This window comes from Equus quagga, chromosome 3 (genome assembly GCF_021613505.1).
Source record: "Equus quagga isolate Etosha38 chromosome 3, UCLA_HA_Equagga_1.0, whole genome shotgun sequence".
NCBI classification, from domain to species: domain Eukaryota; kingdom Metazoa; phylum Chordata; class Mammalia; order Perissodactyla; family Equidae; genus Equus; species Equus quagga.
The window spans coordinates 69,193,580-69,217,103 of record NC_060269.1 but is presented as its reverse complement, the minus strand read 5'-3'; the positions used below and the strand labels follow the sequence as shown (position 1 = coordinate 69,217,103).

The following is a 23,524-nucleotide window of genomic DNA, read 5'->3' as shown; positions in this document are numbered from 1 at the left end:
CCTGGGGCTGGAGTGGGGTGCAGTTATTTGCCAAAATGGTTGGAGAAGAGCAGAAATCTTTACTTCCTTGGGTGAAAATATTCTCTAATTGCAGAATTAACCACCAATATTTTTGTATAGTTTGAAGAAAGCTCTTCTTTGCTCACAGATTTAGGCATCAATAAATAACGATAGGCAACATTTATTGCAGGCTATCTTCTTCTTGTGCTAAATATTTTACATACATCATCTCATTAATGTATGTACATTTCCGTACAACCACATTAATGGATGCTTTCATTCCTATTTTATATATGAGGAAAGTGAGGCACAGAGGTCACACAACTCTATGTTTGAACGTAAACTCAAGCTTACTCTTTCCTTTTCACCGTGTATATCCCCTATATCCTGTAACGGGGAAGGATGGGGCAAGTCAGTTTCAACATGAGAATGCAAGCTAAATCTGTTTACAGGAATTGCCACAGAAAGGGAGTCGGGATCTTAAAAAGGTAACATGGTAACGTTTAGGTCCCCTCCTACCTTCTGGATGCCATTCCGCGTAGCCCTTGGGGATGAATCTCTTTGTCGAGCCAGGCTGCTAGAAGGGGAGAGGCTCTTTTTGCAGACAGCCAATGAGACGGCTGAATCTTGTGAGCGGCACGTCGTTTGGCCAATGGGTTCAGCCCCTGGGGCGCAGAGGACCGGAAATTGGGGTTGGAGCACGTGGGCCCTTGGGCGTGGCGGGGGCTGTCCCGAGGCCCGGCAGAGCCGGCCAGGGCTGGAGCCCCGTGAGTGGTCGGGCGTGGTGTGCAGGTCGGGGAGGCCCAGATTGCCGCGTGGCCGGCCAGGTGGGCTTCCGCCTGAGCTGTGGTGGCGAGCGGGGCCCTCCGGCCCTCTGCGGACCCGCTCCCTCCACCAGGCGCGAGGGGCCGGGGCCCGGTGGGATGGGGCGGGGAAAAGAAGTCGTTATTCGAGGCGGGGTGTGTAGGAGGAACGCAGGCCCTCGACCAGGTGGGAGGTTGTGGCCCCGGGAGACAGGGACTCACACGCACTTTGGGGTGGGGGGTGTTATCGGGACGGACAGAGTGGGTAGGACCCCCAGCAGAGCTGTTGGCTTTTGGAATGGTACTCTTGCAGGTGGGAGGAGGATAGGGTTTGCCTTGGGCGCCAGCCTGCTGCTTAGGCTCTGGTCCTAGTGCCCCAGCCTGGAGCACGCGCCCGGAGAGGCAGGGAAGGTAGGCCGTGCGGGTCCTGGGACCCGTGCCCGTGCCTGTTGGACCTTATAGTCAGCCAACTGTCTGGTAACTAATCTAAGGAGAAAATCCACATCCAGGGAAAGCCTTCTGGAGGAGGTGCCTGAATCTATAGAAGTGATGATGGAGGTGAGGGAGAGGTGGAGGAAGGAAGATTCCAGAAAGCTTGTAATTGGTGGGTGTTATAGTGAACCAGTTGGGCCACGGATTCTGGGTTCTTCGGGTGGTGTTGGGAAGGCGTGAGCAGGAAGTCCAGGCTAACTGAAAAGTAGTTTAAGCAGTTGGAGGGGACGACGGCTGTCGCCTTTGAGGGATGGAGGCACGATGGGCCATTATAGTGTAGAGGGTAATTTATTAAAAGATGTTGTCAGCTCCTCAACTGCCTCCTCCTATAGGGTTCATTTATGACTTGTGTGTCAGTTAGTCAACGCGTGGCCTGATTTCTCTGTAGCTAGTACTTAAGTGAGGTTTGCAAAAGTTAAGAAGAGGCTTACTTAACTCTTCAGTTAAGAAGGTTTCATCAGTGGTCAGTGCTGGGTCAGGAGAGTGAAGAGGAGTCCTGAAATGGATAGGTTATAAAGTGATTTTGAAGAGGCCCAGGGGACCTGACATGTGGAGGGCGTGAGGAGCCTCACCCCTGGTAACTGGGGGGGTGAGGGGGCGGGGAGGGGGGGGAAGGGTGTTAAATGTTGCCTGAGAGGCTGCAGGTATTGTAGGCTCAAAGCAGAAAGGGTCTGTACCCTGGAGACCTCAGTTCTGGTGGAGTTTGAAAGAAGAGTTTTATAGAAAGGAATTGGATAGAGATTCAGAGAAGCAGCGAAGGAGGTGGAATAGTGAAATGCAGTAATGGACTGGAAAAGGTTAGGACTCTGGTAGGGGATAGAGAGGCCAAAACCAAAGCAAAATCCGTAAATCTTTATTGACAATAATTTTATGACATGGCTATATTAAATATAAACTTACTTATAAACCAAAATCATGCCCATAGATAAAAAGTGCCTCCTTCTACAACAGGTGATTGTCTTACAGGACTGAGTTCTCAGAGAGGCTGTTTGGGTAGGAAATGTAAGTACTTCAAGGAGGTCTTGGCATGTAAGGGATTGCTCATGGACAGTGTTTAGGATATTCTGGGGTAATTAGAAGCTTTTGAAGTGAGTATGATATAGGAGCTTGGTTGTATCACTAGTCTGACCCAAAGTAACTATTTTTTTTAGTGCTTCGTGAGTCTGTCTTAAAGGAAAAGGAAAGCAATTGGGAATCTTTAATCTTTATAAAATAAAATGCTGGCAGGTAATTAACGAGAACAGGATCAACACCTCTGTCCTCCGCAGCCTTTCAATGGATCCTGTCCGACCACCCGTCAGGGGCCCTTCTCCTCTGCACCCATCTCAGCGTGTTCAGATGCCAGGCGCTTGGCCACAAGCTCCTAAACCTTTGGACTCGGCTCTGGGCAGGGCAAGACCTACAGGTAGAGGCCATGTATTTGGAAAGCCAGAGGAACCAAGCCCACAGGGTGGGCCAGCACAAAGGGTAAGACCATATCTGGAAGTGTGATAGCAGATGACAGCTTATCATCAGAGGAAATAATGGATTCCACAGTGCTTAGCAAACTGTGAAGCCCTGTAGGAAAACAAGAGTTGGTTTTCATTTGTTTGTTTCCTTTAATAAGTAGTTGCATCTTCTGGGCGTATATTTCAAGTCTTAAGAGCTGCGAGTCTAGAAAAAGTGCCTCATAACGAATGCTGGATGGACTTGGGTTAATGCCTTATTTCTCCAGCTTCTATAAACATAAATATAAATACATTTATATGTAAATGGTAGGTTTAAAGATACAGCTTTTTTTTCCTGAGTGTTTAGATTTTCTCTCTGGGTTTGGCTCTGTGGTATTAGCAGCCACTCCTGCCCCTCAGGTAATAATTGTTAAGAATGGTTCCTTTCAGAAGGCTCTGCCCAAATCATTAAAGAAAATGATGGGCCAGCCTGGTGGTGCAGTGGTGAAGTGCACACGTTCCGCGTTGGTGGCCCGGGGTTCACCAGTTTGGATCCTGGGTGCCGACCTGGCACCACTTGGCAAGCCATGCTATGGTGGGTGTCCCACATGTAAAGTAGAGGAAGATGGGCATGGAGGTTAGCTCAGGGCCAGTCATCCTCAGAAAAACAAAGATCAGGATTGGCAGCACTTAGCTCAGGGCTAGTCTTCCTTTAAAAAAAAAAAAGAAAATGATGATCTTCAGCTATTGCTTCTGCTGTGTGTACACTTGCATGTATGTGCGTTGTTAATCTCCTAATTATACATAGTTTTAAGAATTGTGTTTGTCTATAATTAATAAATCACAAAGAATAAAGAGTTAGCAAATATAAGAAGAACCTAGAAATGCATTTATGACAATTTTAAGTAGAGTTGACAGTGTCAACTGTAATGTGTGAAAAGAAAAATCGATGACAGTAATACTGTACTTTTACTCAGATGAATTGCTGCAGTCTGTCTGTGGCAGCTGTAACTGGTGGAACAGCAGTAAACTTTCAAGACTGCTACAGGAAAACAGTAGCAAGTTTTTTTGGAGATTGTTAAAAAAAAAAACAAACCCCAAACCTCTAATAGTCTTAAATGATCCAGCTTTTTTGAAAATTTATTAACCAGAACGCTTGTTCCCTCTTACTTTGGGTGTACAGGAAATAAACTACAAAAATAGGAAAGTTAATTCTGTTCTCTTGCATTCTGTCATAAGTGTACATCAAATCATGGACTATAACTATACTTAGAAACCTAATGTGACATAGTTAAGTGTTTTTTAAAAACTATAAGTATTTAAACAACTTTTTATGAGATATTTTTATCCTTTATTATAACAGTAATAGAGTTTGAAAAAGGCGATTTTTATTATTTACCAAGACTTTTAAGAAAACCATCAGTGTTTCTGGGTTTATCAACTATATCTTAGAATGATTTTGCTCTTTGACTTTCGATAGGAATCTGTGGGTTTGGTCTCCATGTTCCGAGGACTGGGCCTTGAAACGGTGTCCCAGACCCCTCTGAAACGGGGAATGCCTCCTTTAGGTATGTGGAAAACTAACTTGAAAAAAATGTGGTGGTATGCATGATTGCTTTGTTCTTAAATTCCTGCTGTTTATCTTCAGAAAAATAATTGTACTTTACAACATGTTTAACTCACAGTTATAGCTGGGGTTTGGCCCTTCCATTTAGGTAGAGGCATTTTAGGTCGAGGCTTGTCTACCCGTATGGCGCACAAGGACAGAGACGAACCCCATCCCACTTTTCTGGATCCTTCGGTGTTGGCAGCTGGGGATAGCAAGATGGCAGAGGCCTCCATTGGTTGGAATAGGTGGGTAAAGTTGCCTCCTCGAATTACTGTCAGATTCACATGAAACATCTTGGTGAGTCCAAAGAAAAACTCTCAAAAGGGTTGTATTATGTCACAAACAAACAGTTCATGGTTTTATATTAAAGAATGGATATTTTCCAAGAGTAGTCAGGAGCCAGTAATCCAATCATTAGAAAAGGATAAAAACTAATTGTCCACTGAGCAGTTCACAACTTCCTTTGCCCTCTGAAGAAGTCAAGCTGAGGTGCCGGCCTGGCGGTGCAGTGGTTAAGTTCACGTGTTTCACTTTGGAGGCCTGGGGTTCACCAGTTTGGATCCTGGGTACGGACCTACATACTGCTTGTCAAGCCATGCTGTGGCAGGCGTCCCACATATAAAGTAGAGGAAGATGGGCATGGATGTTAGCTCAGGGCCAGTCTTCCTCAGCAAAAAAGAGGAGGATTGGCGGCAGATGTTAGCTCAGGGCTAATCTTCCTCAAAAAAAAAAAAAGAAGTCAAGCTGATTGTGATGATTTTCTAACCCGGTGAGTTAAACTTCCACCCCAATTCTGCTATGGAAGTTGGCCCTGAGAGTCAGTATTAATAGCAGTTGGTGAATGAGTCGTGTTGGCGTCTTGGATTTGGAGAGAATCTGAGGCCTGGGTCCGTTTTGTTGAGTCCTGCGGGAAGAGAATGTAGACTTGAGGGAATCATTTAGCTGAGGCATAGACAGAAGCATGACTGAGAGAGTCCTCATTTGCCCCTCTTGTCAACATTTCAGAATGCTTGGAAGAGGGAATGCGGATGTGTCTTTGTTCCCGTTGGGAAGAGCAGCTGGTGCTATAGGCAGAGGAGTGTCTAAGACCCCCGGGGGGCTCAGCCCCACTCCTCTAGATCCCGCCCCGCCACCCCTGCCTCCGCCCTCGCTGTGCTCTCTGGATCGCCCTGCCCTAGGGACTGCGGAACACAAGGAAAAGTAAGTCAGGATGCTGCCTTCTCTGCTTGGTGAGGATGTGGCAGGAGGCCTTCTCGGAGTATTGTGAATGCTGTTTCTCTTCTGTCTAAAGTCTCCGTGGGTGGTACGACTGCGGCTTGTTTGTTTTTTGTTTTTTTGCCCGTGGCGAAAATGACAAAGAGGTGGGACGGTTCTTGGTGAAGTGAAATGGGGTTAATGACGTATAGTGTGTACCAAGGAGTGGACTCCGGACTTTTCATTTCCTTCCCAATTCAGACGTAGACAATTCTTTGTCATGTTGAAGACACGGAAATCATTTAGGAGAAACGTTGCAGCAGTTTGTCTTTCTCTCTAGAACTATGCCGTGTTCTCAGTTAGCTGGCCTGGTCTTTCCCAGTGATATTACGAGGACAAACGGGGTGACCTTGCTTCTCTAATTAGAAATTGCTGGGGCCACTCTGTGGCCGAGTGGTTAAATTTGTGCGCTCTCCTTTGGTGGCCCAGGGTTTGGTCGGTTCGGATCCTGGGCGCGGACATGGCACTGCTCATCAAGCCATGTTGAGGCGGCGTCCCACATGCTACAGCTAGAATATACAGCTGTGTACTGGGGCGGGGGTGGGATGGGGGGGTGTCCTTTGGGAAGAAGAAGAAGAAGAAGAAAAAAAAGGAAGATTGACAACAGATGTTAGCTCAGGTGCCAGTCTTTAAAAAAAAAATTGGTAAGAGTTTATCTTCTAGTCCTCCAAGCTTGCTTTTGTGTGTCTTGGTTTGTGCACTTGTAAGCAAAGTATGAAATATCACTTCCTCAAATCTTTTTTTGTGGTGTGGTTTGTTTGTTTTTTTGTTTTTGGTACATGTAGATGCTTTTGTTTTTTACTTTCCAGAGAGCTTTTTGTGAAGCAAGGATCCAAAGGAACACCTCAGTCTTTGGGATTAAACCTTATCAAGATACAGTGTCATAATGAGGCAGTTTATCAGTATCACGTGACTTTCAGGTATTGTTCACTGTTTAGAGAGCAGTAATGAAACAGTTCTTGTGGACATGCTGAATCTTTTTCTATATAATTCCTGATGCACCTCCTCCCACGGTCATGCGTATACTCAGATCCTTACAGTAAGTTTAAAGTTAACATTTGTTTTGTATTTAGCTGTATTAGCAGTTCAGATTTTTAACTCCCTAGGTACAGTTTTGTGTATGAAGTTAGAATAGATTTATTCTGAAGTTTGTGAAGCTTAAGGTCAGGGTCTTTTACTTGCACAGACCCCTTCCGTGACCTTTTAACTTACTTTCCATCTGTAATTTTATATTCTTCTTCTTAAAGAGAGCCCCCTCTCCCCCAATGATATAAAATCCACACCCCACAAAACCTGGATCCTTCCTGCGTGAGTCTCATACTGACATTTGGTGGCTCTCCAGTAACATTCTAGGGTTAAATTTTAGCATAAAGGACCTTAATTTTATATCAACTTTTGGATTTGTCATACCTTTAAAAAATTAAGAATTCATATTAGTTTGTATTCTTTTAAAAAATCTCAGGAGAGTCATTAGCTGGAGGTTATTAGCTGGAATTGTGAAAATGAATGAGTATTTTGGAATATCTATGGACAAAATAGCAAGATGGAAGACTGAGGGGCCGGCCAAGTGGTTAGGTTTGCCACACTCCACTTTGGTGGCCCAGGGTTCACTGGTTTGGATCCACTCATCAAGCCATGCTGTGGCAACATCCCACATAGAACTAGAAGGACGTACAACTAGGATATACAGCTATGTACTGGGGCTTTGGGGAGGAAAAAAAGAAGATTGGCAACAGATGTTAGCTGGGTCCAATCTTCCTCAAAAAAAAAAAAAAACATGGAAGACTGAATTTCTGAAGGACAGCTACTAATTGGTACATGAGGAAGAAGTGGAGTGAAAGAAGGAAGGAACAGTTAGGGGAAAAATACCCTAGAGAAAGGTCATGAAGACGAAGGAGGAGCCAGCCCGGTAGCTCAGCAGTAAAGTGCACACGTTCCGCTTTGGCGGCCAGGTATTCGCTGGTTCGGATCCCAGGTGCGGACATGGCACCGCTTGGCACCCCATGCTGTGGTAGGCGTCCCACGTATAAAGTAGAGGAAGATGGGCACAGATGTTAGCTCAGGGCCAGGCTTCCTCAGCAAAAAGAGGAGGATTGGCAGCAGATGTTAGCTCAGGGCTAATCTTCCTCAAAAAAAAAAAAAAAAAAAAGACAAAGGAAGGGCCCAGTTTGAATGAGGAGGAGGGGATTGACTTTGGCCACAGGGAAAAAAGTTACCCCATTTGCTTTCCAGAGCACCCTTGGTGATCTTCTAGTAGCTTTGTTAAGAGTTATGGAGAAAAAGACACTCAACATCACTGATCATTAGGGAAATGCAAATCAAAATAACAGTGAAATACTACCTTACACCTGTTAGGATGGCTACTATCAAAAAGAGAAAAGGAAAAGAAAAACAGAAAAGAAGAGAGCAGTCTTCCTTAGCAAAAAAAGAGGAGGGTTGGAGGCAGATGTTAGCTCAGGGCCAATCTTCCTAAAAAAAATAAATAAATAAAAATTTTTTAAAAGAAAAAAAAAGTTATGGAGAAACAACTAGACTAAAAGAACAAAGGAGAGCTTAGGATGTGAGAAATAGCCAGTGAATTGGCCACTTAAACAGAGCAGGAGAAATGAGAAAGGGCGTGATAAAAGAAAGTGGTGGGCTTACCCTAAAGCTCTGTGCCCACTGAGAAAGCAGAGCTGAGCATGGAGGACAAGTGAAGAGAAGAGGCCGGAAAAGAGGGTGAATTGGAACCCCTGAGCGGGAAGGATAGTGGGAATGGGCCTCTTCGGGAACGTCAGGGAAGGAGATGGGCGTTAACAAGAGAGAAGAACCTTTTCTCTGGAAATGGATGGACAAGCGTCAGCGAGACGGAGGGGAGAGTGAGTGCCCACAGGGCTCTGCGTGGGCCGGGCCTGGAGGAGCCGCAGAGGCTGTAGGTTTTGAGGTTGCAAAGCTGGGCTGTGCAAGCCACCATGCGAAGACGATGCCAGGCCATGAGAAGGTACCGAGAGGATGGATTCCGGTGGACTGGTCATCCTGTCGGGAGCCTAGAAAGACTAATGCAGATACTGTGTTTAGGACACAGTGCCCCGTATGTATGTGGGAACTTTTTGAAGAAGCGTTTTGAAATGTGATGTTAACATGTGAGTGTAGTTTTGGGACAACTGTATTAGATATCACTTGATTTTTTTTTAATGTTTCTTCATGTGCTTGAACACGTTTGACCCTTTTTAGTCTTGGATTTGTTTAAACTTTGCAGCTATAGAATGAGGTTCTGTGTCACTGTGATGGAATGAGACAATCATTGTACAAAGTTGCTACTGGAGTTTTTCAAGCTGTAGCATTTATGACAGTGAATTAATAAAAAGTTGAAATTTCCGTGAGTGGAAACAGGGTTAGAGTAAAATCCTGTTTTTTTTTTATTAATATTATGATAGATTACAACCTTGTGAGATTTCAGTTGTACATTTTTGTTAGTTATGTTGTGGGTACACCACTTCCCCCTTTGTGCCCTCCCCCCACCCCCCCTTTTCCCTGGTAACCACCGATCAGATCTCCTTATCAATATACTAACTTCCACCTATGAGTGGAGTCATATAGAGTTCGTCTTTCTCTGACTGGCTTATTTCGCTTAACATAATACCCTCGAGGTCCATCCACGTTGCTGTGAATGGGCCAATTTTGTCTTTTTTTATGGCTGAGTAGTATTCCATTGTGTATATTTTTAAAAACAGTGTGTATCTCTGCAGACTCGAGAGCAGGGATGGGCGTGCTGTGGCTGGCCTGCGGGTCACGTCTGGCCCACCGTCCGTTTTTGTGATGAAGCGGTGCTGGAATACAGTCGTGCTTGTGGGTTTACATACTGTCTCTGGTGCTTTTGTGTGATGTTGGCAGAGTCGGGTTGTTGGAACTATATGACCTGTAAAGCCTAACATGTTTACTGTCTGACCCTTTACAGAAGATGAGTAACCCTCTGGTCTGAATTCTGGAAGAATGTACACTGGCGTGGTTAAGGCAGTTGTCTTTGGGTGGTGGAATTAATGGGTTTCTATTTTCTGTGGGCAAGTATCCCCAGTTGGGTCCAAGTTCTTTTTTCAGTCCTATATAGCTGCGTATTTAATATGACCACTAGATGGAGCAGTAGTTACAGGTGACTGCTCCTCACACAATCCTGTTGCCCAGCTGTAGCAGAGAAGCTGCTGTTGGAGTCAAATTGAAGTGAGATCCTCTCTATTATTTTCTAGCCCGAATGTGGAGTGCAAAAGCATGAGGTTTGGCATGTTGAAGGACCACCAAGCTGTCACTGGCAACGTCACTGCTTTCGATGGAGCCATTCTCTATCTGCCTGTAAAGCTTCAACAAGTGAGACGAATAGGAAATGGACTTGGGGTGAAACCTGAGGGTGTCTGGTGCTTTGAGTGGTGGGAAATCATGGACTCCCTGAACATTTGAGTTGTACTTTCCTCTTAGAGGGAAGGCAGACTTCTCCCTAACAAAGAAATGACAAACTGAGAAACTTATATTTGAGTTCTTCAGGAAGTCCCTTCTCACATAAGAGGAGTGATTGGCAGCCTTTGACCTCAGTGACACAGAATGGTTTAATATTTCAGATTCAAATTCGCATCTATTGCTAGTTCTCCCTTGGGTTTCTCTTACCAAATCCTTTCTTTTTTTTTTGAGGAAGATTAGCCCTGAGCTAACATCTGCTGCCAGTCCTCCTCTTTTTGCTGAGGAAGGCTGGCCCTGAGCTAACACCTGGCCCATCTTCCTCTACTTTATATGTGGGACGCCTACCACAGCATGGCATCCCAAGCGGTGCCGTGTCTGCACCTGGGATCCAAACCTGCGAACCCAGGGCCACCAAAGCGGAACGTGTGCACTTAACCACTGTGCCACCGGGTGGGCCCCACCAAATCCTTTCTTAAAACCTAGTTGTCATGCTGTATTTTGTCAGTGGGGTAGAAAGTGAGGGGACAGTACAAAATATGTTGAAGATATTTTAGTGTTCTCTAGAACGCCATTGGTTTAGATGAGGGCTTGGTAGTTTTGTCATTTCTTTTTACTTGTATATATTTATTTGAAGCTTCTTGAGTTAAAAAGTCAAAGGAAAACTGATGGTGCAGAGATCAGCATTAAGATCCAGTTGACGAAGATCCTGGAGCCCTGTTCTGACTTGTGCATTCCCTTCTACAATGTTGTTTTCCGTCGGTAAGAAAATGGCCGACGTCTTACTTTCTTTAACCTATCTTGTGTTTGTAGCAATGCTCTTCAAAACACAGTGCATCTTATGTTTATAACAATGTGGTGTTATACTGCAGTGTGTATGTAGATGAGTTTGGAAACATTTAATAAATAAATGCGATTGAGGCTAACTTACTCAAAAATTACTTCCAATGGTTGCTCAGATTCGGGTCTGTGAAAGTGGGTTGAGGCAGCTGGACGGGGGATGGGTGCCTTTGGATTCATTCGGGAACTTGAAAAGCAGATGTTTATAGTGCATATTTAATGGTGTCAGTGATGGGGCTACTTGAAGAGGTAGAGTGCAAAAAATTTTGCTGGAAGAATGTTTTCCCAGTCCCTTGAATTTTTGGATACAAATAGCTCGTAATTTTTTTTGACTTTTTTTTAAGACTCCGTAATTTTCATAGAACTGTTATTCCCAAACACAGAACCTAATTCCTACCTAGTAAAGTGAACTGCCAGCAACAAACATAACTTCCTATGCCAGACTGACATTCACAAACTTAGAAATTGACTCTCTTGTGTTCTTTTTAGTTAATGGTGAAAAGGAATATAAATTGAACCTGGGAAATCAACTCGATTTTGGTTACCTAGTAAGTTGAAAAAGCTGCAGTGAGTTGCTTATACGCCAAGATAAATGCTTTGGTAGTGTTTATTTTTCTTCTGGCAAGCGTGTTCTCAGCATAAAAACTGTATTGTGCGAAGATGGCCCATGTTTCCGCAGGGAAATGTCACTAGGAGTAGTGGGGCTCGATGTTCTGATTCTTCTGCTAGAAAGCCCTTTCTTGCTCTTTATTTCAGGGCAATGAAACTTTTAGACATGAAGCTTGTGGGAAGAAACTTCTATGACCCTGCAAGTGCTATGGTGCTACAGCAACACAGGTCGGCGGTGTTTTCCTGTTTCCCACTTTTGAATGTTCTGGAAAGCAATTTCTCATTGCCATCACCCTCTTTAGGACAAAAATCTCAGCAGTATTTTATGATAGTGAATACAATTTATCAGTTAAATCACTTCCATAGTTTAGTTTTTTAGTAAATTCACAATGATGATTTAATTTAATTTGTTTCCTGACACTTTCTCATTCTTATTAGGGAGGGGCAGTATCTGCCCAAAGTATTGTTTCAAGTGGGGGTGTGGAAGTATCTGGGGTTCTTTTAGAACTTTAAGGTAAAGCCCATCTATCTCTTCAGATTGCAGATCTGGCCAGGCTATGCAGCTAGCATCCGGAGGACAGATGGAGGCCTTTTTTTGCTAGCCGATGTCTCCCATAAGGTCATTCGGAACGATTCTGTGCTGGATGTCATGTGAGTGAATGGTGGGATCTACCTTTAAAGATTTTATTTTTCCTTTTTCTCCCCAAAGGCCCCCGGTACATAGTTGTATATTTTCACTTGTGGGCCCTTCCCACTGTGGCATGTGGGACGCTGCCTCAGCATGGCCTGATGAGCGGTGCCATGTCCACACCCAGGGTCCGAACTGGTGAAACCCTGGGCCGCCGAAGCAGAGCACGCGAACTTAACCACTCGGCAACGGGGCCCGCCCCTTTTATTAAAAGATTTTATTTTGGGGATCTACCTTTAACAAGCTAATAATTTTCTGAAAAGTTCAGTAATAACTGGTAATAAATACAGATTAGCCATTGTTCTGTTTGGGCTTTAAATTTTAGAACAGACTAAGAATACTGAATGGATGTGCTCTGTTCCGTCAGTCCTGGCAAGATAGCGACCTGCTGTACTCTGAGGAGGAGTTGTATTCAGATCTCTAGTTAAGAAGACTTGGTTTAATACACACACGCTCTTTAGTTTTTGTTTAAATGTGTTACTATAGTAAATGTAAACGTGTATCATTCGTAATGGCTCCATGAAATCCCACCTTATAGATAAACTTGTGTGCATCTCTGATTCCTTTTTTAGGCTAGGTACTTAAAAGTGGGATTATTTAATGAAAGGGCTGAACATTTAAAGACTTTACATATTTAATGTAATAACATATTTAAATATATACTGACAAATTACCATCTACTCTAGTAGATTTATTCAGTTTATTTTCTCACCAGCTATGTACAAGTGCTGGGTGTTAGTGGGCTTATCAGTCTTTGCTTGTCTGATAAATTCATTCATTCCTTCAACATATATTTATTGAGCTCCACTTGTGTACCAGAGTCTTGGGACATGTCAGTTAGCAAAACAAAGAAAGATTTCTCTCCTCATGGAGTTTACAGTGTCATCAAGTGAGATAAACAATGGATAATAAACACAATCAGTAAATTGTATAGTTTACTAGGAGTGATAAGAGCCGTGGAAGAAAGAAGCAGTGGAACGTGGGTGGGAGGGATGGGGAGTAGAGCTGGGTGGAGAGCTGGGGTGGAGCTGGGTGGAGAGCTGGAGTGTTACGTCGTGGAGCTCATTTGAGCCACCACTTGCAAGAGGTGAGGACATCAGCTAGGTGGAGATCTGGGCAAAGGGAATTCTTGGCAGAGGGACAGCTGGGGGAAAGGCCTTAAGCGGGAAATACGCCTGGCTCATTCAAGGAGCGGCAGGAAGCCAGGGTGGCTAGAGCAGAGTGAGGTAAGAGTGGTGAAAGAATGGAGTAGAGGGAGGGGCTAAGGATATCAGGTTTTGTAAGGCTGTTGTAAGGAATTTAGCTTTTGCTCTGAGTGAAATGCAGGACTTGGAGCGGAGGAGTGACAGGATGTGACTTGAGCTGTACAAGGATCCCTCCCATTACTGCATGGAGAATAGACTTGGTAGATGGGGATGGAAGTGGGGAGACTAACCAGGAGGCTAGTGTGGTGATCCAGTGTGGTGATCCAGTGTAGTGATCCAGTGTGGTGATCCAGTGGAGAAGTGAGGATGGCAGCAGAGGAGGTGATGAGAAGTAGTCAGTCGGCTTCTGGATGTGTTTTGAAAGTAGCACTCAGTCAATTTTCTGATCGCATGTGGGGTGTGAGGGGAAGAGAGGGGTTGAAGATGGCTCAAACTTTTTTGGATAAATTTTTGATTACTTATTCTCTCTCTCCTAGACTCTCTCTGCCTGATGGTGGGGGCCATATCTCTTTCTCTTACACAGTACCCCCAGCCCTAGTTTATTACCAGCATGTAGTAAGTGTTCAGGAATATTTATTAAGTAAAAATAGATGTCTTCAGGGCTGGCCCGGTGGCACAGCAGTTAAGTTTGCACGTTCTGCTTCGGTGGCCCGCTGTTCCTGGGTTTGAATCTCAGGTGTGGACATGGCACTGCATATTAAGCCATGCTGTGGCAGGCGTCCCACATATAACGTAGAGGAAGATGGGCATGGATATTAGCTCAGGGCCAGTCTTCCTCAGCAAAAAGAGGAGGATTGGCGGCAGATGTTAGCTCAGTGCTAATCTTCCTCAAAAAAAAAAAAAAGTCTTCAAATGCGCTCTTTCTTTATTTATGGTTTCTGCCTTTGCATTTCTGCTTAGAAAGGTCTGCTTATTTTATGTTTTATTTTTTCCAATGTTCTGAAGCTTATAGAATTTATCTTGCTGTGGTTTGGGGATCATCATGGTTGTCTTGGTACTATTACACAATTTATTGGAAAACATTTTTCTTTAGATGTAAATCACTACCTTTACCATATGCTAAAATACTTGGATTTATTTCTGAATATTTCATTTTGATCCACTGGGTGAAACCAATGTGAGGGGCTGGCCCCGTGGACGAGTGGTTAAGTTCGTGTCCTCCACTTCAGTGGCCTGGGGTTTCGCTGGTTCGGATCCTGGGCACAGACATGGCACCACTCATCAAGCCACGCTGAGGTGACGTCCCACATGCCACAACTAGAAGGACCCACAACGACAAAAATATACAACTGTGTACCAGGGGGCTTTGGGGAGAAAAAGCAGGAAAAAAAAAAACCAAACCAAAAACAACGTGATACTATTTTAATTCTTGTAATTTTATTAGGTTTTAGTATTTGTCAAGGAATTCTGTTTTCAGAGTTTTCATAGTGAATTTCCACCTGCCTGTTCTTTCATGTGATCCTTTGAATAATTTAGTGGAAATAAGAAAAAAAGTGAATTCGCATTGACTGGTGAGAATATTCAGTGAGTCTTCCTAGTCAAAAATATGGTGTGTCTTTCCATTTATTGAAATTTATTCTCAGTAAAGTTTTACTTTTATAAAAGTTTCAGTTATTTTATTACGACTATGCAGAAGCTACGTATGGGTAAGCTATCTAGTATATACTATGAGTATTTTTGTTTTCTGCACAGTTGTTCGTTAAGTACATAATTTTATATATACTTACCACTAATTCAACTTCAAATTCACACCCATCTGTGTAGTCTTACTATACATTCAAACATTAGGTATTTTGTCAATTTCATCCTCCCTCCCCCTGAAAATTATGTTTCTTGGATTATCTAAATCAAATTAGATCTAACTTTGATCTCCTTATCTCCAAGATAGTAAGAAGTCCTGTGTCATGCATCACCCCATCATATCACACACGTGAACCCTGGGGTGTTGGTGATGCTGTCCTTAGTCCAGCTGCAGTGCCCAAGCAGGCAGCCACAGAGAGTGCTGTCAGGGTGGAGCTCTGCTCGTCTTAGTCCTCCCTCGTATCCTTACAACACTTACAGACTTGGGGTTCTTCTGCCCTTCTTCCCCCCGTGCCCTTTATGTTCTGATGAACCACTGGAAACCACAAAAGAGCAGTTATTTTCCTGGAGATAAGAAGGGCTTGTTCTTGAGAAACGCAGCAAGCTTTTATCCTCATCAGAAATGGTTTGCATCCTTCTCAAAGAGTAGTGAGCCGACTGTGGTTTGCCAAATAAGGTTAAGATTCACATGTTGCTATTAAGTTCTCAATAATTCATTTAATAACCCATCCCCACAGACTTCAGTATCATCCTAGAAATCTCTGTTAAAACCTAATTGACTTCCATGTGGGTGGGTTGCTCTCTGGGCTGGCTGGACAACCATTGTCTTGGGGGTTCCCCTTCATTGCAGTGGGGACTCCTTTTCCCTCTTTCTGCAAATCTTTTGTAGCTCACATCCCATGACTTCTTCCTTCTTTGTTTATTCTCTTGTTCTCGTGTAGAGCATGTCTTCCAGTATTTTCCTGAGGAAGGGTACATTGGAGGAAATGTTCTTGGATCTTACATGTTTGAAATGGCTTTATTTTCTGTTAGTTTGGTTGGGCGTAAAATTCTAGGTTGGAGATAATTTTCACTCAGAATTTTAAAAGCATTGCTCCATTGTCTTTTTTTTTTTATATAATCTTTATTCACATTCATGTATTTCACAATCAGACTATTTCCTTATTTAAATTTAACTCTCTGGTGTTCTCATAGTAATGCTCTATTTGAATACACCTTATTTCTGCATTTTCCCGCGTTTTCTTCCTGTGTGTGAGTAAACAGCATCTCCTACACCACCACTATATCTTTTTTACCTCATTTGTACCTTTTGGGCAAGCCCAAAACTTGCTTTCGAAATTGCTTCATCCCTTCTTTTTTGTCCATATTGTTATTTCTGAGTTGATCTGTCCGTTAAATGCTGTGTATGTACTACACTTTTTAAAATTTATTATGATTTAGTAATGTATTTTAATATTGGTAAGGCAATCCTTCCTCCTTGCTCTTATTTCCACTGCCTTCCGTTGTCTTTCCTATGACTATTTTCACATTTATTTTTCCAGATTAATTTCAGAGTATTTTTGTTGAGCTTCTCAAAAGTGCCGTTGCAATTTTGCTCTGTTGTCTTTTTGCTTTCCAATTTGCGATTGAAAAAATCTGAAGCCATTCTGATTTCTGATTCCAGAGGCTGTGTTTCTCCCCCACGAACCCTTGGAAGATTTGCGAGCTTGTCTTTACTCCAGTCTTGTGACATTTTATTCACTCTTCATTTTTTCCACATTTCTTAGGATTCTAACTGATTATTTTCCCTTTGCTTGAACACCCCCCTGTTTCCTTTAGTGTGGAATCTGCTGGTGACATATTCTCTCAGTTTTTGTTTATTTAGAAATAGAACTAAGTTTTATGTTGCCTTTAACTTAGAATTCTAGGTTTGATAGTTATTTTCTTTAAGCACTTTGAAAATGTCCTGTTATATTCTGGTTTACAATGTTTCTATTAACAAATCAACTACCAGTGTTACTTTTTTCCTTTTTTTAAGGTATAATGCCTTTTTTGTTTTTGGCTTCCGTTTTCAACAGTTTTACTATAATGTGTCTAGATGCGGTTTCCCTATATTTATGCTGCTTGGCCCTTATGTAACCCTCTCCCCTTGAGTGTGGACTGGGTTTATTGACTTGTTTCTAGTGAATAGAATATGGCAAAAGTGGTGGGCTGTCACTTCTTTTTTTTCCTTATTGTTTTATTGAGGTCATAATAGTTTATAACATTGTGTAATGTGAAGTGTACATTATTATTTATCACTTTCTGTATAGACTGCATCGTGCTCACCACCAATAGTATAATTTTATCCGTCACCATATATACATGCCCCTTTACCCCTTTCTCCCACCCCCCCAACCTCCTTCCCCTCTGGTAACCACTAATCTGTTCTCTTTATTCATGTCTTTGTTCATCTTCCAGATATGAGTGAAACCATATGGTGTTTGTCTTTCTCTGACTGGCTTATTTCACTTAACATAATACCCTCAGGGTCCATCCATGTTGCAATTAGAACGATTTTGTCTTTTTTCACGGCTGAGTACTATTCCATTGTGCATATACACCACATCTTCTGTATCCATTCGTCAGTTGATGGGCACCCGGGTTGCTTCCATCTCTTGGCTATTGTGAATAATGTTGCAGTGAACATATGGCTGCATAAGTCCCTTTGCATTGTTGATTTCAAGGTCTTTGGGTAAATACCCAGTAGTGAGATAGCTGGATCATATGATATTTCTACTTTCAATTTTTTGAGAGATCACTATACTGTTTTCCATAGTGGTTGCAACAGTTTGCATTCCCACCAGCAGTGCATGAGGGTTCCCTTTTCTCCACATCCTTTCCAGTGTTTGTTATTTTTTGTTTTGGTAATTATAGCCATTCTGACAGGTGTAAGATGTTATCTCATTGTAGTTTTGATTTGCATTTCCCTAATAATTAGTGATGTTGAACATCTTTTCATGTGCCTCTTGACCATCTGTATATCTTCTTTGGAAAAATGTCTATTCTTACCCTCTGCCCATTTTTTGATCTGGTGTTTTGATTTTTTGTTGTTGAGTTGTATGAGTTCTTTATATATTTTGGAAATTAACCCCCTGTCCAATATACAATTTGAAAATACTTTCTCCCAGTTGGTGGGTTGTCTTTTTGTTTTGTTTCTGGTTTCCTTGGCCTTGCAGAAGCTCTTTAGTCTGATGTAGTCCCCTTTGTTTATTTTCTCTTTTGTTTCCCATCTCTCAGCAGACATGGTATTCGAAAAGATGTCACTAAGACCAACGTCAAAGAGTGTACTGCCTGTATTTTCTTCTAGGAGTTTTATGGTTTCAGATCCTACATTCAAGTCTTTAATCCATTTTCAGTTAATTTTTGTGTGTGGTATAAGATAATGGTCTACTTTCATTCTTTTGCATGTGGCTGTCCAGTTTTCCCAGCACCATTTGTTGAAGAGACTTTCCTTTCTCCGTTGGATGTTCTTGGCTCCTTTGTCAAAGATCGGCTGTCTATAGATGTGTAGTTTTATTTCTGGGCTTTCAATTTCTGCTCCATCGATCTGTGTGTCTGTTTTTGTGCCAGTACCATACTATTTTTCTCTTTTAATAAGTAGCAATAGCACCATCCATCTTTGTTTTTTTTCTTTTTTTTTTGAGGAAGATTAGCCTTGAGCTAACATCCGCCACCAATACTCCTCTTTTTGCTGAGGAAGACTGGCCCTGAGCCAACATCGGTGTCCATCTTCCTCCACCTTATTTGTGGGACGCCTACCATAGCATGGTTTGCCAAGTGGTGCCATGTTTGCACCTAGGATCCAAACTGGTGAACCCCAGGCCGCCGAAGCAGAACGTGTGAACTTATCCGCTGCACCACCAAGCCAGCCCCAATCATGGGATTTTTTGTTCCTCATTTTGTTAATGTAGTGTATCACATTAATTGACTTGTGGAGGTTGAACCATCCCCATGTCCCTTGTGTAAATCCTGCTTGATCGTGGTGTATGATCCTTTTAATGTATTACTGTATTTGGTTTGCCACTATTTTGTTGAGAATTTTTGCATCTGTGTTCATCAGCAATATTGATCTGTAATTTTCCTTCTTTGTGTTGTCCTTGTCTGGTTTTAGGGTCAGGGTGACGTTGGCCTCATAGAACGTGTTAGGAAGTGTTCCATCTTCCTGAATTTTTTGAAATGGTTTGAGAAGGATTGGTATTAAATCTTCTTTGAATGTTTGGTGGAATTCTCTAGAGAAGCCACCTGGTCCTGGACTTTTGTTTTATTTTATTTTGATTACTGTTTCAATCTCTTTACTTGTGATTAGTCTGTTCAGATTCTCTATTTCTTCTTGGTTCAGTTTTGGGAGGTTTTATGAGTCTTAAGAATTTATCCATTTCTTCTAGGTTGTCCAATTTGTTGGCATATAGTTTTTCACAGTATTCTCTTATAATCCCTTGTATTTCTGTAGTATATGTTGTAATTTCTCCTCTTTCATTTCTAATTTTATTTATTTGAGGCTTCTCTCTTTTTTTCTTAGTGAATCTGGCTAAGGGTTTGTCAGTTTTATCTTCTCAAAGAACAAGTTCTTAGTTTTATTGATTCTTTCTACTTTTTTTTAGTCTCCATTTCATTTATTTCTGCTCCAGTTTTTGTTATTTCCCTCCTTCTGCTGGCTTGGGGCTTTGTTTGTTCTTGTTTTTCTAGTTTTGTGAGGTGTGGTTTGAAATTACTTATTTGAGATTTCTCTTGTTTGTTGAGGGGGCCTGTATTGCTGCGAATTTCCTTCTTAGGACCACTTTTGCTGCACCCCTAGGAGTTGGTGTGGTGTGTGTTCATTGTGTCCAGGTATTTTTTATTTCTGCTTTGATTCTTCACTGATCTAATAGTTGTTTAGTAGCATGTTGTTTAGTCTCCCCACATTTGTGACTTTCCTAGCTTCTTTCTTGTAGTTGATTTCTAGTTTCATAGCACTGTGGTTGGAGAAGATGCTTGATGCGATTTCAATCTTCTTAAGTTTATTGAGGCTTGCCTTGTTTCCCAGCATATGGTCTATCTTTGAGAATGTTCCATGTGCACTTGAGAAGACTGTGTATTTTACTGTTTTTGGATGGGGTGTTCTGTATATGTCTGTTAAGTCCATCTGGTCTAGTTTTTTGTTTCGCTCCAGTGTCTCCTTGGTGACTTTCTGTCTGGATGATATATCCATTGATGTAATTGGGGTATTAAGGTCTTCTACTATTATTGTGTTGCTGTTATTTCTCCCTTTAGGTCTGTTAATAGTTGCTTTATGTACTTTGGTGCTCCTGTGTTAGGTGCATATATATTTATAAGTGTTATGTCCTCTTGGTGGAATGCCCCTTTTATCATTATATACTACCCCTCTTTGTCTCTCACTGCCTTTTTTATCTTGAAGTCTACTTTGTCTGACATAAGTATGGCAAGACTTGCTTTCTTTTGCTTCCCATTTGCTTGGAATATTGTCTGCCATCCCTTCACTCTGTGTTTCCTGGTGGAAGCATATTGTTGGGTCTTGTTTTTTAATCCATCCCTCCACTCTGTGTCTTTTGATTGGAGAACTCAATCCATTTACATTTAGAGTGATTATTTATGTATGAGGGCTTACTATGACCATTTTATCAATTGTTTTCCAGTGGCTCTATATTTCCCTTGTTTCTCTTCCCTTGTGTTTCTGACTGCCATTTCAGAATGGCAGATTTTCTGTGGTGGTTTATGTGGTGGTTTTCTCTTTATTTATGATTTGTGTCTCTGCTCTGATTTTTCATTTAGTGGTTACCATGAGGTTTGTATAAAAGATCTTGTGGATGAGATAATCCATCTTCTGATACCCTCTTATCTCCATTAGCCTAAGCTGATTCCATGCCTTTCCTCTTCCCCAAGTTGGTGTTATCACAGATTATTCTGTTTAGTGTTTGTGAGTCGATGATTTAAATGAAGTGGTTATAGTTATTTTTGATGCTTTCCTTCCCTTTATCTTTTATGTTATAATTGTTTGCTAACCTGTTCTGAAAGAGAGCTGCAATTTTCTGATTTTGTCTGTCTCTTTATCTCCTTGCTCAAGGCTCTGTAAACCTTAGCCTTTTTGTTTCAGGTATGAGGGCACCTTTGATCATTTCTTGTAAGGGAGGTCTAGTGGCTATGAACTCCCTCATCTTTTGTTTATCTGGGAAAGGTTTTATTTCTCCATCATATTTGAAGGATAGTTTTGCCGGATAGAGTATTCTTGGCTGGAATTTTTTGTCTTTGAGTATTTTGAATATATCATTCCAGTCTCTCCTAACTTGTAAGGTTTCTGCTGAGAGATCTGCTGAAAGCCTGATAGAGGTTCCTTTGTAGATTATTCTCTTCTGCCTTGCTGCCCTTAACATTTTTTCTTTGTCCTTCACTTTTGCCGGTTTTAATAGTATGTGCTTTGGAGAAAGTCTTTTTTGCATTGATGTAATTAGGAGTTTGGTTGACTTCATATACCTGTAAGCCCAGTTCCTTCCCCAGGTTTGGGAAGTTCTCAGCTGTTGTTTCTCTGAAGAAGCTCTCTGTTCCTTTCTCCCTCTGGAATACCTGTAATCCTTATGTTGCGTTTTCTAATTGAATGGCATATTTCTCAAAGAATTTCTTCCTTTTTTTAAAAGTCTTTGTTCTATCTCCTCCTTTACCTGAAGTATATCTATATTTCTGTCCTCTAAATTACTAATTCTGTCCTCCGTAACATCAGCTCTGATTTTTAAGGTTTCTAGATTGTTTTTTATTTCATTCATGGTGTTCTTCATCTCTAGAATTTCTGTTTGGTTTTTTTGAGAGTTTCAATCTCCTTTGTGAAGAGTTCCTTCTGCTCATTAGTTTTAAAACTGAGTTCATTGAATTGTCTTTCTGAGTTTTCTTGTAACTTGAGTTTTCTTCTGACAACTGTTTTTAATTCTCTGTCATTTAGATTGTGAACTTCTGTGACTTCAGGATTGGTCTCTAGAGAGCTGTCATTTTCCTTCTGCTCTGGAGTGTTAATGTAGTTCTTCATGGTGTTTGATGAAGTGAAGTTTTGCTGGCGCGTAGTGGCAGTTTCGGGTCGCAGATTCCATCTGTCACCATGTGGAGGGGCAGGAGCTGTGTTTTCTGGACTCACTACCTCTGCTGGCAGATGTGCTGATAGGGCTTGTCTGCATTTGCCCACTGGCCACACCCACTTGGTGGGTCATGTAGACACATGCACATGTGGCTCTGATGCAAATCCGCTGCCTTGGATGGGGACCAGCCGAGCTGGTGGGCTAGGCAGGAGGAAGAGGAGGGATGCTTGCTTTCACACGTATACGGGCCCACTCTGCACTCACAGGCAGTTCACCCGGGCTGCTGCACTTGGTGGGGGTGGCCACGCAGTGGCTCAGCCATGCCACTCAGTGTAGAGCACTTCCCTGGTACGAGGTACAACTCTGAAAGCGAAAGCATTTTCATGCTGGCCTGTCTGCTCCCCACCTCCTCTTACAGTCACACGCTAGCTGCTGCATGAGAACCTGCGACCTAGATTGCTGCTGCTGGGGGATGGGAGTGAATCCGTTCACCTCCTTCCCCTGCTTCCTGGGGATCCAGTACCCCCACCTTCAGATGTATGGCTGCGTGGATCTCTCAGATGTCCTCTTGTGCTTTATAGGGAATCCTCTGTTGATTAATGAATGTCTGTTTGGTTGTACCTTAGCGGGAAGAGAGGGAACAGCTCATTCTGCCATGATGTTGACAGCGCTCATTTCTTTTTTTTTTCAATTGAGATACCTTTGACATATAACGTCATATTAGTTTGAGATGTACAACATAACAACTTGACGTATGTATATATTGTGAAATGATCATTACAATGAGTTTAGTTAACATCCATTACCACACATAGTTACAATTCTTTTTTCTTCTGATTAGTACTTTTAAGATCTATTCTCTAAGCAATTTTCAAATACGTGATACAGTTGTGCATCACTTAATGAGTGGAATGTGTTTTGAGAAATGCATCGTTAGGTGATTTTGTCATTGCGCGAACATCATAGAGTGTACTTACACAAACCTAGATGGTATAGCTTCCTACTTACCTAGGCTATATGGTACTAATCTTATGGGACCACTGGCGTATATGCAGTCTGCTGTTGAGTGAAATGGTGTTACGTGGTGCATGACTGTACAGTGTTATTAACCATAGTCACCATGCTGTACACTACATCCCCAGGACTCACTTATTTTATAACTGGAAGTTTTGTACCTATTGACCACCTTCATCCTTTTCGCCCACCTCCCATCTCTGCCTGTGGCAACTAGCAATCTGTTCTCTATATCTATGAGTTCAGGTTGATCTTTTCTTTTTTGGTTTCCACATAGAAATGAGTGGAACTTATTTCACTTAGCATAATACCCTTGAGGTCTGTCCAAGTTGTTCCAAATGGCAGAATTTCCTCCTTTATTATAGGTGAATTATATTCCTCTGTGTGTGTGTAGGGGGGGGTGGGTGGTTGGGTGTCTGTGTATACACACCACATTTTCTTTATCCATTCATTTGTTGATGGACACTTAGGTTGTTTCCATGTCTTGGCTCTTGTAAA

At 42.2% G+C, this 23,524-nt stretch overlaps 1 protein-coding gene across 1 annotated transcript in view; it reads left to right on the top strand.

Moving 5' to 3' along the window:
- The first annotated feature begins 755 nt into the window (after window positions 1-755).
- The window catches only part of PIWIL2 (piwi like RNA-mediated gene silencing 2), a 72,050-nt gene continuing 49,281 nt past the window's right edge, over window positions 756-23,524 (top strand). Inside the window, exons 1-10 of the mRNA XM_046656859.1 lie at window positions 756-827; window positions 2,564-2,762; window positions 4,203-4,290; window positions 4,438-4,576; window positions 5,337-5,531; window positions 6,395-6,505; window positions 9,809-9,926; window positions 10,648-10,772; window positions 11,607-11,687; window positions 11,997-12,110. Of these exons, the coding sequence (XP_046512815.1) occupies window positions 2,571-2,762; window positions 4,203-4,290; window positions 4,438-4,576; window positions 5,337-5,531; window positions 6,395-6,505; window positions 9,809-9,926; window positions 10,648-10,772; window positions 11,607-11,687; window positions 11,997-12,110 (1,163 nt within the window). The 5' untranslated portion in view covers window positions 756-827; window positions 2,564-2,570. The remainder of the gene's footprint in view (window positions 828-2,563; window positions 2,763-4,202; window positions 4,291-4,437; window positions 4,577-5,336; window positions 5,532-6,394; window positions 6,506-9,808; window positions 9,927-10,647; window positions 10,773-11,606; window positions 11,688-11,996; window positions 12,111-23,524) is intronic.